We start from the raw sequence: 17,788 nt of genomic DNA, 5'->3' as shown, positions 1-17,788 counted from the left end.
CTATTTTGCTTCGTAGATAGCTGGACAACTGAAATAACACATAGGCACTTTTTATACCGATATTCCTAGGGGATACGGTTACGCAGCGCGCTTACGCGGTTTCAACCGCGGGTCACAGCTAGTTTAATATAGTAGGGGATGTTTATTCTAATTCCGTATATACAAAGAATCTATATAGGAATATACATAGATATATAAAAAGAATAAACCATAGGCGTGCATATACTTCTTTTTAACATTTATACTATACGAGATGGCAACACTGACGCTCAGTAAAAAATCAAATTCATCACGAATGACGGTCCAAAATCCGTTCACAAGGGTTCCTTCTTTCAAGTCATCAATCCTCTCCTCATCCCTTTCCCCTTGAAAGCGGGCAGCGCATTCGCCTAACCACTACCTCTGCGCAAGTTCACTGGCGGTGATGTTCGCTTACCATCAGGCGAACCACCAGCTTAATCGCCCGAAATTAACACATATGCCTATAGAAACAGAAGGATCTTATCACATCTTACGAACAATGCAAAAGCTCAAAGCTGATTGCTCGCCTCAAACACAAAGGACTACAGAAACACGGTCTTTGTGTGTGCACGCCCATCGACTGCATATACCCGGGGGAGTCCGGGCAAGCTAAATATTGGTTAGTTAGTACCTTCCTTTGATACGAGATTAATCCTCCATAGTACTGTAGTTATATTTCCCTTCAAATTCTGAGGAAAATCACGTTACATGAACAAAAATGTTGCCCATTATCTAATGAATTATCCATTTACTTTCACACGCATTTAGTTGATCAACAAATAGCAAAAAAATATATATATAACCATAAGTTTTGTAAAGCAGGAATTTAAATAAACCAATTCCGGAGACCGTGCCACGCTGAATTCATAGTTAATAGAAAATCAATAGACAATCTAGACTGCGATGCGTGCATAGACTAGAGACAACTTGATTATCCCACCGGAAGTAGAGCGAGATCGTGGAACCAATCGGAAGTCGCCCTTGCGTAATGCCCTTTGAATTTCAAATACGGGAATTCGATTTAAATACATTGTTTAGGTTTTGACTCGATTGGAAACCTATTTCATTCCTTGATATAATAGAAAAGTTCTTGAAGTAAGTTATTGTTGGTCTTTCGATAAACATTTCCCTTGGGCATTATTTGATTAAAAATACTATGCGTAAATTGCGCAGTATTAGAATTTCTGTTCCATATAATTTACATAACCATCATCGATCCACATTTGTTCACACTGCAGGGACACAGGCCTTCTAAAAAGGGTTCAGGCCATAACCCACCACGCTGGCCAAGTGCGGATTGGCACATACTATAATATCATCGAATAAAAATTCATATTTATGCGATACAAAATTTAAAGTCCTACGACTGTTTAATAAAGATACATAATGTAATAAAAACTATTGCAAATCTGCATTGTCAGTCAAATTATTCGGGGTTTCACATATTCGGGGTATCCATAAATCAACCACAGAACTTCAATATCTTATGATGCATATACACATTCGACTAGCGAGACGAACTATCAAGGTGAGTGCAGTGCAGTGCACTCGCTATTCGTCTTAAAATTCACGTTTTCGCGTTAAATGTGTTCTTCGAACGTAATCAAAAAGCACGAATGGCCAACAAGAACTTAATATATAATTGCGAATGTGAGAACATCGCTACATACACTCATATAAGACGCCTCGTTAAATGTTTCGTCAAGTGATGCGGTGAATGGCAAAAATATGCACTATTAAAGCAAAACAACCCAACTAAACAGACCTCTAAAAACTCTCCCTTTTCCTCGTGCATATTTCTTTGTCAGTACACGACTGCAGTTCATTGTATTCGCCTCCCATAATAGTAAAACCACGCGGGAGGTTCGCTGGCACCAGCGCCAAGTTTAGGGAGCGGTCAGTAACGAAAGCTTTGGCGTTTTGGCGTACGTTTGATAACATAAACACATGTAATTACGTACATGATGCAATCGTATTTACATTGGTGAATTTAGATGTATGATTGACTTCTATTTGTTGTTACAGTTCGCGCGTATACAACGGCCACTAGTATTTATATAAACATTGAAAATTACAGCGCTTAATATAAGACATCTATTTTAAATGGCATTGTGTTAAGTGACCAAATGACGCCTTTTTTACATGAGCTCTAATCTATTATAGTCATATTATTAGGTAATAATCCATCAAAATCAAAATTAACTTAAAACATAATGAACCTTTTCTGCAAAAAAGGTCCCCAACGCACCAGGGGGAGCGAAACAACTCCAGATTCCTCCATGGGACCAAACGATAACAATTTCTTATCCAACACAAAAATAATCAAATCAATCATTTAAACCCTACGAAGTAAACCAAAAACTAGTCTTATTGAAAATCACCTGTTTTTAGGGTCGTCGGTTAAAAATAACTTTACATGCCTCGAACGGAGAAACTCATAACTATCTAAGATATATTGCAATTGTCACATAGTAACGGTGATTCTAATATCACCGTTACTATTTGTAACAGTGATACAATCAAGCTAACCTAAACCAATCCACGCAACCTAACTATTAAACCTTACCCGCGTCTCCCGTGACACGGCGAGTGACCACATCGCCATGCGATTGGTATTCATCAGCTTACGGAGATTAGCATCGTTCTCGCCGCGAATTAACATTCCTAACGCATGTTGATTACTGCACTGTGACATGCGATGCATTATGCGCTGTGTTGGTTGCCTGTACTGGGGCAGTTTATTAATCAAGTCTTTATTGGGTAGACTGGACTCTTCACCTTAGTTCGGTATGGACATATATTAAGGATAGGTGTGTATCTATGATTGAAGGGATGGTTTCGTCACTGAATCTATGAAGAATTTTTTAAGATCTATGAAATGAATAGGAAAATTTGTTACGCTTCTAAATTCATCCATACAAATATTATAATGGCAAACGTTTGTAAGAATTTCTAGATTTTTCTTACTATTTCACGGAAATTCAGATCAGATCTGTATGAACTTTGGTACATAGAGATTATTACCACAGGTTCTACGCGAGTTAAGTCGAGGGCTCCAGCTAGTAACAATATATACCAGTAGTAATACCTTTTCGTAGGCCATTATATTGATTTCTTAATGATAGACTGTAATGTTTAAGAATATTGATCCAACGCTGGAACGTTTAATGGGAAAAATATCGTGTGGGCAATATATGTTTTTTCATGTGATGTTCAAATATTAATGATATGTTTACACAAAACATCATTAGATATGTTTATCGTCCGTCTAGTTGCCATGCCATCTTTGTTACGTGTAGGATGGCCGACTTTTTCGCCGAAGAATAACCTAAGAAATACCTAGATCTGAGGAGAATATTAAGCAGTATTTTCGAAAAATTAACAGTATTTACTTGTTTTTTTGTTAAATTATTACATATTGTTTTATTATTATATGCATGTGGCTTCCTCTGATTGGATAGAAATTTATTTGTGTGAGAATCTATATATATATATATATATATATAGTGATAGCGTATTATTCTAGTGATTACTTGATGTTGAAAACTTTATTTTTCTTCAACTGTCAAAAGTATGATTTAATGAAAAAAAGCATTTAATACAGTTTTAACTGTATAGTTGGCAGCCCCTAGCTAAGCGTAACACAAAGCGGCGCCGAGCGAAATATTCAAGAGTATAGTTCATGTTTGTATGGGAACTGCTAGACCAATTTCAAATATCTTTTCATATCCCAATAGGCACGGCATACATTTCCTTCTATTGTCAGAATTTTAACGAGACCACAAGGGATGTACCATCTTGCGATTAAAAAACGAATCATCAAAATCAGTTCACTCAATAAAAATCTATGAGCTAAAAAACACAAAGACAAAATACAATCGAATTGAGAACCTCCTCCTTTTCTAAAGTCGGTTAAAAATAGCATAACAGCTTCGCACATAATTCATCACTGTTTGTTATTTCTAATCATCATCATCAGCCCATATTCACTGTACTCAGTGCAAGGGCACAGGACTCCGACCATAATGCCAAGCCAAGTGCGGGGTATGTTTCAGGTCGTGAGACGTCATGCTTGGCTACCGATTTCATCACGATGTTTTCCCTCCCTGATGGAACAACTAATATCCAATGCTCCGTGCGATTAAGTTTATTTTCATCTGGGGAGCATACGTGACGCGTGACAGTCACGTTCTCTCGGGGAGCCCGCTCTACGTGACGGCGGTCACACTTTGAAGGGTAATTGGGTAAGTCGGGGAAGAAAATTAGTATGGGTTCTGTGTGGTAGAAAGAGCGAGATATAATTCGACTGTGTTTTTACCTCAAAACTTTTTACTGTTTGAACCGATTGTTATGATTTTTTGTTTATTTGAAATCAGGTCCTTCCATATGGTTCCATTTATATTTAGTTTCGTTCCGACAATTTGAAGGCGTTTTAGATTTTTGTTAAAAATAGATATTTCAGGATTTAATCTAGCCTACTAGCTTTTTCCCGCGGTTCGCACGCGTTAAATTCAGAGTAGTTCTTTAAATGCTGATGTTTATACATTTATACCATCCACTTGAATCACTCTATCTATGAAAAAGTCCCATCAAAATCCGTTGCGTAGTTTTAACGATTTAAGCATACATAGGGACATGGCGATTTTGTATGAAACAATTTCCCTTTATATAGGGTACATTTTTAAATGTATTTACACCACCCCCTACGGAACCCTAAAACGTGCGATCCGCAGACGTTCAAGTGTTTGCAAGTACGTGACCACGCAACCGCAAATGCGATTCGAATTCTGCGCTGAATCTGAACGATCTGGATAATTTATTGACAATCGCCCTCTCGAAGTACGAAATAACTTCTTTACCGCAAATATCGCGGAGAAGAAATGAGCACTGCAATTAGGGTTGCCACCTTTGTTTTGTGCAATTAAGTACAAGTAGGTGAGATAGAAAAAGTAAATAGTATCAATATAAAGTACAATTTCAAAGTACACACATTTCATACATGCAATCATGTCAATTACAAGAAAAAATATATCAGCTAACTGCAAAGTACAATTAACTGTCATAACGAACAATACTTCATAACTTAAATTCGGAGGCAAACTTGTAAAATAAAAATACTTGATGGTTAAGTGCCAACCCTAACTGCAGTTCTTATTAATATTATCAATGCGAGTGCATCACCTAACTTATTTGTTTCATTTGAAGTAAATACAACAATGACGAGTTTCAATACACACAATAGTTTTTGCGGTAATATGACGAATCCTACTAATATTATAAATGCGAAAGTTTTTAAGGATGTGTGTGTGTTTGATGCTCTTTCGCGCAAAACCTACTAAACCGATTGCAATGAAATTTGGTACGTAGACAGCTGGACAACTAGAATAACATATAGGCAACTCTTTATCCCGATATTCCTACGGGATACGGACTTGCACGGGTGAAACCGCGGGGCGCAGCTAGTATTTTAATACATTTAAAATTTCGCAATGTTTACCGTAGTACAGTTTTGCGGAATTACCCCAAACATATTAAATATAGACCATTACAACAATATTATTGGAGTATCAATTAACAGGAAAACATACTTTTAACTGTTTTCATTACTAATTACCCAGAATACAGTTTTAAATTGTTTAAATTGTTCATTTGCAATGCTAACACACTTCATGAGCTATTGAAAACTGTTTAGAACGCAACATTCATTACTTTCCTACCACAGGCCCATATCTTTGTTGTGTAAAGAAATCTTATCAAAATGGGGCTCTCATGCATACTAATTTCTTGGAAGAATTTTCGAGAAGCCTATCTGCGATCAGACAGATCTTATACCGTTTTCGGCAGATGAATACACATTGGATATTCTTAACCGACTTTTCAACATTCTTGAAAAATTAACAAGGCTATCGTTAGAAGAGAAGTCAAAACAAACTGAAACGTTCGCAACAACAGTAAATCAAAAAATTTTGACGCAGTTCCGTTAACTGATTGTGTCTTTTTTTTTTTTAAAAGTCATAGCGGGCAACTGAGCTGGTGGTTCGCCTGATGGTAAGCGATCACCACCGCCTATGAACATTCGCAGAGGCTCAGACCTCTTAGAATGCGATGCCCGCTTTTAAGGGATAAGGGATAAGGAAAGGATTTATGACTGGAAAGAAGGAATGGACTGGCTGGCTAGGAGAAGGAAAAAGGCCTCCGGCTCCCCCACTCACCGTACGAAACACAATAGCAAGCTATTATTTCACGCCGGTTTTCTGTGGGGGTGTGGTACTTCCCCGGTGCGAGGTGGCCCAATTCGTGCCGAAGCAAGCTCGACTCCCACAATAATATGTTTATGAATTGAAATGAAAATATATGTGTATGAATTGTTCCCTTGAAACCTACCACTTTAACGTTATTAGCAGTTATTTTATGTGGAGCCATTTTATAAGTCTAGAGGCTTAACTTTTATTGACTATTAAATGATGATATAGCGGCAAACCTATTGCAACCAAGTCCTTTCATTGACTATAGTACCCTACACATATTCTTTCGTACTGCCAACAAAATACATATAAGTGTTAATTATATAGATCTAAGGGGTAATTACAAATGGAATATTTATATTGATAAATAGTACATGGAATAAACCCCGTCCGTAATCCGTTAAAGACGTTGATTTCAAAATTTGCAGATTTACAGTAACTCTTCTGAACGTTAATAAACAAACCTATAAGTAGTACACGCTAAGGGATAATCAACCTTACCCTACCGTACTGTAAAGTTTATTAGCAGATTCGATATTATTGTTTTGTTAAATCTATTAAGTCTTAATAAACTTTCTCAGTACCGTAAGCGATGCAAATCTTTATTTATAATCGAAACAACGTGTCACGTATCAGCGCATACCATCAATGCCATAACAATTTACGTCAAAAGTCACTTTTGGCTCGACGTCAACTGCATCACTGATTCACCAATGTTTATATAATCGCATCTGTCTCGTTTCAACGTCGTATAAATAAAAGGGATCGCGTGTGAGTCGTCAAAGGGTTGGTGACGTCACTCCATTCAGTTGCCACGAGTCCGTTGCCCTAATAAGGGCCGTAGCCAAGCAATGTTTGTGTAGTTCCCATTTTGTTTGTTTAGAGATTTCGATCGTCAGTGCTAATACTAACCTTCTGATTGGTATGCGTAACGTTGTACCATATTCTTGAATTGCAATTGGTAAATCCCACTTGGTAATCCCAGAATATTTTATAGGAAGAAGGAAGGAAAAATAATTTATTATTTTTTAATTTTTTATACTTCATTAAGCTAAATAATATGATGCGAAATTTGGCTTGTAGTTATATGTTTTATTTCTTGCAAGATTTCAACATTTCACAATCAATTTACAATTTGCTCACCCGAATAAATGGCTATGTATCAGACATATTATTTACCACTTATAGGTATATATTTCTTCTATAATATTTCGAACAAACATAAATTAAACTTTTCTATTAAATATGCATAATTTTTACACGTTCTCCTTTATTCGTGAATTTATTTATTTATTTCAATTAAATACACACTACAGATTGAGCGTACAGAGATTGAGCGTATTATTAGTGAAAAATTTGTACAATTATTATCCACAATACGATGCAGTTTAACTTCTTATTATTATTGTTATTATATATAAATTTACAGCAATAATAGTATAATAATATACAATTATTTCCATTTAACATCATAATCCCTGGGTAACGTACTTATTGTGTATTCTATATCAAAAAGTCAGCTTCTCCTCCGTTTTACGCCCTCAATACCCATTCAACGATATATTTATGCACTCATAATTACAACATGACGCATCGGTTCAGTTTCCACACGTATAACATCAACATAGACAGTACCCCACATCGTGGATAACGCATAATCACCTGCACATGTAAACCGCCTAACACCAGACCAGCTATTGTTCCTCCTGCGTCATGTAGGGAAAATACTGAATCGGAAATGGCAGCTAATCCGAGGCTATATATTATGTCGATATCAGAAATAGCCCGAACTCTGGAGCCGGGCCAGCGGGAAGCGGATATGACGTATTGCTACATCGATTGTAAACCGGCATGTTCCACTACGAGCTTTTGTTGGTTTCGTTTGGACAGTTCTGTTATAGTGTCAACTAAGTCAATGGATCGTGTATGTTATATTCCGAAGTTTATTATGTTATTCATTTTTTCCCGGTGGACTTTTATAAGCCTCATATTTATGCTCAAGATATAGAAAGAAGTGGCGTCTTCTCGTTCGAAAAAATTCACGAAACAGACACTTATAATCAAGAAATTTGCTTTGATTTACAATTATATAAAATGTGGTTAGTTTGTATCCATTTTTATGAGAAATAATTAAGGCATAAAATAAAACTTCTTAATTATCTCATAAAATAGCGTTACGCATATCCTTGAGCGCATATGGATTTTGCATTTTCGGTTTGCAGATCCTCTTTACGGACAACTTGATGACCCTGTATCAGACCGTTTAAAGTCCCAAACACAGTCTAAAATATATACGAAAATTTTCAACGACAATAAAGCATGTTCCTACTATCGCAATAAATAGATAGATAGCCTTTCAGAACACAAACGGCTACTTGTCTTGGTACGGCCGGTTCCACTGGATATACCATTAGCAGAGGCAGATAACGTAAAACAGGATATGTCAGGTAAATACGATTACATTTAGGGTTGCTAGCTGGTGGATATAATTGATGTGTTAGAGGGAACGAGATTTTGCTTCAAACATAGATTTCGTATGCGCTTACAATGTTGTAACTACACAATGCCTTATTAAAAATATAGAAACTGTTTAACTAATTGACGCCTCTGCTTATTATAAATGAGAGAATTCCTTGCGGTTTATTAAAGAATTTTTAATAAATAACTTAAATACAATACCTAAAAAAGCAACTATTGCGATAATTTGCTTTATTTTTTGCAACGAATGTTCAGAAATAATCCTACTATTCTAGTAATACTACTAATATTATAAATGCGAAAGTTTGTGAGAATGGATATATGTGTATGTGTATGTTTGTTACTCTTTCACGCAAAAACTACTGAACCGATTGCATTGAAATTTGGTACGTAGATTATCACATGGGCAAATTTTTATCCCGATATTCCTACGTTATACGGAAAACTGGATTATCACATAGGCAACTTTTTATCCCGATAATCCTACGGTATACAGACTTACGAGGGTAAAACCGCGGGGCGCAGCTAGTAAATCATATAAATTATTCCCTCTGTGTCAGCCCTACCACTAACGGGCCTCTAACGGTAACACTATCTAACGCACCTTGAGAAAGGACCACAGAATATTTTATGGTACACAGTAAGGTAAATGTTACCTAATAGGATCTTAAGACTACAAGTATTGAAACACAATTATTTAGTAGAGTATCACCAAATATTGGCAAAATATATAAAAAATCATAATAATCTTTTGAAGATTTTTATAATAACATTATTTAATATACAAATAAAATGTACATTCTTAGAATTGAATAGAATAGAAAATATTTCCGAAAAATGACACAGAACAGTGGATGAACAGGGATAGGATTCTAAGCTTCTAGAACTAAAAACATATAAATAGAAGTATAACATAATGTAACAACTAAATTCCTTCATATATCTGTTTCACCACAGAAAAAAAATACTGACTCACCATAAATGTTACAGCAGAGACTGTAACACGGTTATTCTGCCAGCACTAAATAAAAATTACCGAGAGGTGTGACTACTATAAGAATCATTATATTTTTGTAGATACTACGAACTAGATATTCCTTAAATCACAATAATTTTCATAAATCTCTTCCCCTAAATTTCTAAAATTATTTACCCAACAATTTTATAAAATCAAAAAGTCGACCGACAGTCGCCAAATAAAGAGATATTAACAATATACCTATGTTTTATTGCAAAATATTAAAAAAAAATGTATGATAAATAAAAAAATTCACTCGATGCCTCCTGTGAGGATTGAACTCACGACCCCTGGTTTACGAGACCAGTGCTCTACCACTGAGCTAAAGAGGCGATATGAGGTTTCACCAAATACGGTATCATATTTTATACAGAATTATTGAATCTTATTAAATCGTTATTATAACGTTGAACGACAGTAAACATACGCAGTAAACATACCTGGATAAGATAGTAGTTGTATCTGTAAAAAAATAAAAACTTTATTAATTTAATATAGTTTCACGAATTAAAGTAAAAAAAATTAATCTTAATAATAAATAAAAATTAATATTCTGTGTATAAAAATAGGTCCGTGTAAGTTACACGACTTGGAAGTCAAGCACGACTGAACGGATTTCAATTATTGTTTTCATTTATCACATTTGTTTTCGATTGAAGAATTAGGATAAGAACTCTTAGTACGAAAAATTACAAAAAAAAAAGCATTAAACCGGGCAGCGCCGGAGCTGGGAACTGTTTTACTATCTACGACAGTTAATATTTTTTTATAATATGTCTGTCGATAATTTTCAATAAAAAAGCTATAAAATAAATATATTGCTAATGTTACTATCATAAATATCCCAGCAACAATGAGAAAAATAATATATTTTACACAAAAAACAAAAAGAGTTGCCGAAACCCGGGATCGAACCAGGGACCTTTAGATCTTCAGTCTAACGCTCTCCCAACTGAGCTATTTCGGCTGATGAAGTAAGAAATGAAATAGCCGTTCTATTGACAGTGTGAATTATGTATTTAGCATTCGGTATATTTTACTTATATTTAGTTTAAGCATAATACCTAGAAAAGAATTGTGTTGTATTTATTTAAATTAAAATATGTTTTTTATATCAATAACAACAATCACTAAGTCTACTTTTACAATCATAATAGAGACCTCTGAAGTTTCTCATTGGTATCTTCATAAAATCATCAAAAAGATGTTTACCTCCAAGAGCAATAGATGGCGCTTCACTAAATAATATCTTAAATAATGAAACATTTTAATCATATAAAAAAAAGCAATTTTTATTTTTTTGCACCAAGGAGGTTCTCAGTGCATTGCAAATGCATTTTTTTTTACTCGACAACTCTATGGATTTAACCAATTGGCGTGATTTTTCTTTATTAGGAAATTATTATTATTTTTTCCTTTTTGTAGAAAAAAATATTTCTGATTCAAATCAATAATTCTCATTCTATACACCTTCATATAGCTTTATATTCTTTCTCTCATTAGCCCCCCCTGAAACAAAAATCACCACCTACCACATTGTTTTTCCCTTATAACAGTTATTTCATTAGTCATCATAGACTGCTGAACTAATTTGTCTTATTTTAATTATCAACATCCTAATATTGGAGTAATTCCTTCATTACAGTATTTTAAAACAAGTTTATGATTACCAAATCCTTCAGCCTGCACTGCTTTGTCAACGGCTACCTGTCCACCATCATTGAGCACAACACCACATGACTCGTAGAGTCGATTACGGAATTTCTTTGATTTCTCTATTTCTTCATATGCCTTTATTTCTTCCTGAAAATGATGAATAGTGGTTGTGACATTTATCCAAAAATTAAGTAAATTAATTTTTGTGACAATGAAATATTAAATTATCAATTTGAATATAAATTCAACCTATAAAGGTTTATTTCTATGATATAAATAAGATGATATTTGCAGTATGTAATTAACAGATATTAGATTACCACTAAAGAAATTATTCATAAACACAAAAATCACACCTAACTTGTTTACCTTAAGTTCTTTTAATCTTGTATGCGATCTACTTGAATAACACTGTCTAAGATGGCTATCAGTCCAACTCCAACTATCTAATTTTAAAACATTCGGTGCAGAAGCAGCCGTGTTAAGTTTTTGAACATTTTCGGTCCGTTTGTAACTTTTTAGAAGCGGCGACTTTATCGGTTCGATAGACTTTAAAGTTCGTTTAGGTTTAACAACATAAGTAGGTCTTTTGGGTTTAACCGCAGCACTCTCTGGTATGTAGTCATTTAAAACGGTCGGCAGTTCACTGAATACACCCGAAGTAAAATTTGAAGAACTTTGCTTGGCGCCAATACGCGCGGAAGATTCATATCGCTTTACAGTTGGATTCGAATTTAAACTAACACGAGATTTACTGACACGGGGCATAACCCTGTCGTAAATGTTTTTAGATCTCTGTGGATTTTTATCCATTTATTATTATGATACTTTCACATAAGTAGAACAATAATACACTTTCTCGTTTCTTCAAATCAAAACAGTAAACATGAAGGTATTTGACAATTGGGTATTGACAGTTGTTACTAATACAAGTGACAGTAAAGCGATTCCATTGCCAGTTTTTTTTATACGTAAACACTGGATATTGGCGCAGTCTCTCTGGCGTCTTATTTTATGAAACCATTAATATTATCAAAGAGAAGAAAAACAGTTTATTTTTAAGTTAGGCATATACATAGGTCATTAATGATAAGTTACAGTAACGAATGAATTCTATTATTAATTGAGACCTCAATGTGGAGAGCATCTTAACCATATTATTATACTATTCTTTGGATTTGACTGAACGCTGGAGTTTAGAAATAAGTTCCGTGGCATTCCACTGCACAGATAAAACACTATAACATACTTATATAAAAATGGACGCAATATTAAATATCTATTTACATAAATGCATTGACCACAAAAAAAATGATTAAAAGCAAAACCCATTTTCTACACGGCTATAGAAAAATAAGTATCTTATGATATTTATACTCAGTGTTGCTATTTATATTATGCTCATTAAATACAATTTTGTATGAGATAACCTTATTAATAAAAACAAAAAGACAAATTCAACAATCTTTATTACGATCTTATGTCTTATACTAAATAACTATTCATATTTCATTGAATAACAAAATCTATAAAAAAAATCAAGTCTCCAATAAATGCTTCCATATTATTTTCCTACGAGCTCATTATGCTTGGTTTCATAGATATTCTTTGCATCATTTTGATACTGTTCACATAAAACCCCGATTTGCTTAGTGACATTAAAAACCAGATCCTCAGACACACCAGTTTGTTTCTTGGTCTTCTTAACGAATTCATTTTGTACATCTTTCATTGCATCTCTGCACTTTATGTATAATGCTTTGGCATTTTTAGCCAAAGCTTCACGGTGTTCCTTAGTCACTTTAGGTACAGGTACATATAGCCTAGTACCATCTTGCTGAGGGTTCAAATTCAATCCTGAACCATGTATTGCCTTCAAAACATCAGGTATAACTTGAGGAAACGATGTAAAATCTATGATAAGTGTTTTTGGATTTTTCCTTATTATTTGAGCAAGCTCTTGTAACTCATAATCTTTACCTTCATATTTGACTGGAAGAGATTCTATCGAGCCTGTCGTTGACCGTATCGAGAGGTTCTTTGCAAAGTCGTCTTTCATTTTTTCAATAGCTGCCTGGCACCGGTTTTTTAGTTTATCGACATCTACCAATTCCGCAATCATAGCTGGATTAATTTCAACTTTAGCACTCTTACCTTTCTTGTCTTTACCTTTGTCTTTATTCTTAGCATAGTTCCTTATTGCGATTGTATTTGTATTCACAGAAATAATTCCTATGTTACTTCGAAAAAGGTTAGGAGTTACATTTCTTGTATGCGTTACTATGGGTATAATCAATCTTTGAAGTAATAGTGTCCCCATTTTTAGTAACCACTTTTGTAAGATATAATAATAAATTTGTTTATTTTAATTAAAAACTTCGTAAAAATAAAAAAGGTGTTTTGACTTTTGACACTAATAAACTGGTGACTTTGACACAACCGAAGATAATGACAAAATACACGATAGACCTAAATTAGTAGGTACTAAATGTCTTCAAACGTTCCCAAACTCCAATGATTATCAATGTAATATCCAGACAAATTTTGTAACGTTCCTGCTAATAGTAATTTTATTGGTAGCATCAATGAAACCATAAACCACCAATTAATTTATCTTTTTTATAACATTTGGTCAAATTTAGACTTCAAAACAATATGTCAAATATGTTATATGTCATTACTGACATGATCATAACATTAACCTATTTTTATAAACAATTTTAAAAATGTCTGTAATTTTTCAGACAGTAAAATTATGCCTAAATAGGAAGTCGTATAATACATCATACTGCAAATATTTGTTTTTTAGAAATCAATCAGGTATTTATTGTTATTTAATGTCGCTTTTTATGTAACGAAATATTTTTGAGGTTATATATACTTATAGATACAGCGAAGAAGTTTATTACTTTTGATGAGATAGTGGCCCAAAGGAAAGCTGAGGCACGTCGAAGCCTCGTAGTACAAGTGAACTCTGAATCGTCGTTCAGTGAATTGTATGGATACTGTTCTAAATATGCAACAATTAATGATGTACACCACTACAAAAATTCAAATGATGAGGTAATCAAACTTATACATGTAATATTCGATAGTTCTTTTAACTCTAGAAACTCATGCAATTTCATCTATAACTGCATTCAATTATGTTTTTTCACATTTTTACAGCTGATATTCATTTTAAACCAGTAGTTTTTGCATACTCAATCAAACAAACATAATATAAGCTTTTATAATATTGGCTATAGATTAGACTGCTTGTAAAATATTTACAACAGATTATCAAAAAAAAAAACACTTAATCTTATCACATACTTTTGGGGTATGCTGTAATTAAGCACTGGCGACTACTTAACCTTATTTAGCTTATTTGATTGTTCTGTCATTTAAAAAAGAGCAAATAAAGCACAAAATCTATAGTAATTTTTTTATTAAATTTCTAGCATTTCATGCTCATCGAGTTTAATACAGAGGATAACATGAAAGAAGTACTAAACGCATGCAGTGCCCACCAAAAAGACATTGATGTGATGGCTGTAAAGTCTCCCTTCCTCTGGTTCCGTGCTGCTCCTGGTGAAAAACAGAAGTTTGCAGCGAGTAACAAGACTTTAGCAATAACAAATGGCACGGCACAGGTGGAAGATGATGTTCTGTTTGAAGAGCTGTTTAATTGTGAGACGGTGTCGCAGCAGATACAGTTGCTCTATGATAGGACTAAGTTGAATGATATGGATATAAGGCTGAGGTACATGGTTGCTAGACAGGTAAGTTTTTAATCATAAAAATCATAACTGTTTCTCAATTTTTCCACATAGACTCACACTAGATACTCTCGTTTCTTTCCCTTTTTTGTCATAGTCCTTCATCAGCAAGGCTTCCCAGGGCTGTATCTCTATATAGTGCAGTTATGGACAGGCTGTGGCTGGTGTCCCAAAACGCATTTAATATTCTACAGGGCTTCTTGGATGTGAGTGCCCATGTAAACCTTCCAAAGACCGGGTGCTTTAGTTCTGGAGGGACCTGAATATTATGGAATGACAATTATAATTATTTGTTTGCCAGAACCAAACCAGAACCAGACTAAATAATGTTATTAAAAGCGTTACCCACTCATATATTTGAATTCGGTACTGAATTTGGTCTAGTTCTGACGATTTGACTGCGGTGGACGTTTTTGTTAATAATTATTATTTAACGCAAAATGCACGCTTTTTGTTTTTTAAAAATCAATCCAATAGGCATGTTAAAATGTAAAAATGGCAAATAAATCCTATGGCAGGACTGCTGGTGGCTGTGAGGTCAAAAGACGATGCTTCAAACCCCGCCCCATGAAATGCTATTGTACTAAAATTTGGTTCTCTATTTTCAGCTAGAAGTTGTAACAAATAGTCTCTACGCAAACATATCTATACAGCCTTTTGGATCGTCAGTGAATGGATTCGGTAAAATGGGATGCGACTTGGATCTGGTTCTTACTAACACTGTGACACAGGAGATGGTAAGTTTGTCTTAAGTATGATATTTAATTCTATAATAATAAATTACATTTTACTATGATTTATATATTACAAACTATATTGTGGTTTTTTGTAGCAGTTCAGAATTAGATTGCATTAAAATTCTTTTGCTTCTGTATCACTGAACTTGAAGTGTTGTAGTTGAGTCTTCTTATTATTATTTTGGGGTTTGTTTATGCAGAAGTTATAAAAAATAATGTGTATACTGACTACTGACTATATTAATTAAACATTCACATACTTACTACATTATAATGTTTCAAGCGACACACGCGATCTGGCAAGCCTGAGACTAACAAGGCGTAGCCATGGGTAGTTAAAAAAAAAAGCATTGATAAAATTTTGCAAGCCATTTGCAATGGCAGTATATGTGATGCTATAATTTTGTAGCACCATGTAAACGAGTTAAATAGAGTTATTTAATTTGATTTGTAAAGTTGCACATCGACATCTCGCCGCAGTTGCTTCTTGAAATAGCTTGTAAACGCAACGAGTTTGTTAGGATGTAACTCTGTACCGTTTAAAGAATTTTTCAAAGCAATTGAACAGTTTTTGATTTTTGAACAGAGTAGATGTAGGCAAATGCATTATAATTTTCAGATGGAGCCAAGCCGTCGCTTAGTGTTCCAAGAGAGGAAGTACGAAGGGGGTCGGAGCCCCTGGCAGAGGCACATGGAACTGGTGGCGTCTCTGCTGGAACTAAGGATCCCAGGGGCCTCCAGGGTCACCAGGATCCTGAATGCCAGGGTCCCAATCGTAAAGTTTTCACATGAAATTAGCGATCTGGAGTGCGATCTGTGTTACAATAATATGTGAGTATTCATTTTAAGACATTTTTAAAGAATAGAAAAAAAATTGATCACTCGCTGGGCCCCACATGATCCCACCTCAACAATCGAATTTCTTCTACTCTTCCAGTTTTATGTGCTTACAGGATACCCCACGCCATCTATTGAGATGATTAAGAACCTAATCTAAACCAATATGAAACATTATTCAATGATTACAATATTGTATCCATGAAACGCTAAATTATTTTATCTAGGCCGCGCGGCTGTGATTGAGCAAAAGAACCAATCTAGAATCAAACTAGAATATTATCTATTGATAACAAACCGTCGAATTAGAAATGGGCGTTTGATGCGATGGGTTAGGTTAGATTTGGTTGATTTAAAAACAACACAAAAATAGGACGTACGGGAAAAGTAATTCTCAGCGTAAAGACGTATCCGCGACGTATTTGCATTATTCAGTAACGACTGTAATACGTTAAATTGCAAGCAAACTTTCTGACAGTTTGCAATCTCGCGAGCTTGGTTTTTGCAACTGAGAGCTGTTTTTTTTTTGTTTGTAATAGGGCAGCGCTTGACCACGATCTAGTCCGATGGTATGCTGAGATGTAGTCTAAGATGGATCCCTTTTGCTAGGTTTCACGTTCGCCTTTCTCAATCTATCCGCTTTCCCGTTCAGTCTTCTCTTGAAAACTTCCTGATTCTTGTCGGGGAACACAGACTCAGGAAGCAGGTTCCAGTCCCTAGCGGTTCGAATTAAGAATGTGGAGTCGAACCGCTTAGTCCGGGAACATGGAACGTCCACCAAATAGCATTGCCTTGAGTCTGTGCGCCTCGACGACGGAGAAATGGAGTGGAATTAAGCCGTGTAATTCCGCAGCGCACTCTCCAAAATGTATTCGATAAACGACCGAGCGCCGAGCTGTAACTGTAACTAGCCACTCTGCGGCGATGAGCTCGGCGCTGGAGTCTCGGAGTCAGGTTTAGCGTACTTGATTATTAAAAATAGTTACGGTCAGGTCGGGCGTGTACATGTCGGAGCTGCTGTGGCAGCTGGGCGCG

The 17,788-nt window shown here is 35.0% G+C and overlaps 3 protein-coding genes and 2 non-coding genes across 5 annotated transcripts in view; 1 reads left to right on the top strand and 4 right to left on the bottom strand.

The window, feature by feature from the left end:
• LOC119832805 (interferon regulatory factor 2-binding protein 1) overlaps positions 1-12,313 on the bottom strand; it is a 102,246-nt gene extending 89,933 nt beyond the window's left edge. Inside the window, exons 1-3 of the mRNA XM_038356571.1 lie at positions 11,788-12,313; positions 11,433-11,565; positions 10,203-10,224 (exon numbers count right to left, since the gene is read on the bottom strand). Of these exons, the coding sequence (XP_038212499.1) occupies positions 10,203-10,224; positions 11,433-11,565; positions 11,788-12,231 (599 nt within the window). The 5' untranslated portion in view covers positions 12,232-12,313. The remainder of the gene's footprint in view (positions 1-10,202; positions 10,225-11,432; positions 11,566-11,787) is intronic.
• On the bottom strand, positions 10,023-10,094 carry Trnat-cgu. The gene has a single exon. It is a non-coding gene; the product is annotated as a tRNA-Thr (tRNA).
• Trnaf-gaa lies at positions 10,657-10,729 on the bottom strand. The gene has a single exon. It is a non-coding gene; the product is annotated as a tRNA-Phe (tRNA).
• Positions 12,314-12,869: 556 nt separating the features above from the next.
• On the bottom strand, positions 12,870-13,851 carry LOC119832834 (ribosome-recycling factor, mitochondrial). Its single transcript, XM_038356621.1, has one exon. The coding sequence runs from the start codon at positions 13,736-13,738 to the stop codon at positions 12,983-12,985; it is 756 nt and encodes a 251-aa protein (XP_038212549.1). The 5' UTR covers positions 13,739-13,851; the 3' UTR covers positions 12,870-12,982.
• A 250-nt stretch (positions 13,852-14,101) lies between these two features.
• Positions 14,102-17,788, top strand: part of LOC119833077 (poly(A) RNA polymerase, mitochondrial-like) — a 6,321-nt gene continuing 2,634 nt past the window's right edge. The window contains exons 1-6 of the mRNA XM_038356950.1: positions 14,102-14,238; positions 14,306-14,481; positions 14,862-15,182; positions 15,788-15,916; positions 16,536-16,747; positions 17,746-17,783. Coding sequence (XP_038212878.1) covers positions 14,145-14,238; positions 14,306-14,481; positions 14,862-15,182; positions 15,788-15,916; positions 16,536-16,747; positions 17,746-17,783 — 970 coding nt within the window. The 5' untranslated portion in view covers positions 14,102-14,144. The remainder of the gene's footprint in view (positions 14,239-14,305; positions 14,482-14,861; positions 15,183-15,787; positions 15,917-16,535; positions 16,748-17,745; positions 17,784-17,788) is intronic.

The sequence above is a fragment of the Zerene cesonia genome, chromosome 16 (genome assembly GCF_012273895.1).
Source record: "Zerene cesonia ecotype Mississippi chromosome 16, Zerene_cesonia_1.1, whole genome shotgun sequence".
NCBI classification, from domain to species: Eukaryota; Metazoa; Arthropoda; class Insecta; order Lepidoptera; family Pieridae; genus Zerene; species Zerene cesonia.
The sequence above is the reverse complement of the archived record's forward strand: the minus strand, read 5'-3'. Positions and strand labels throughout refer to the sequence as shown.

Bases quoted from the DNA above. Each gene is read 5' to 3' on its own strand.
- LOC119832834 (XM_038356621.1), bottom strand. From the start codon at position 13,738: ATGGGGACACTATTACTTCAAAGATTGATTATACCCATAGTAACGCAT.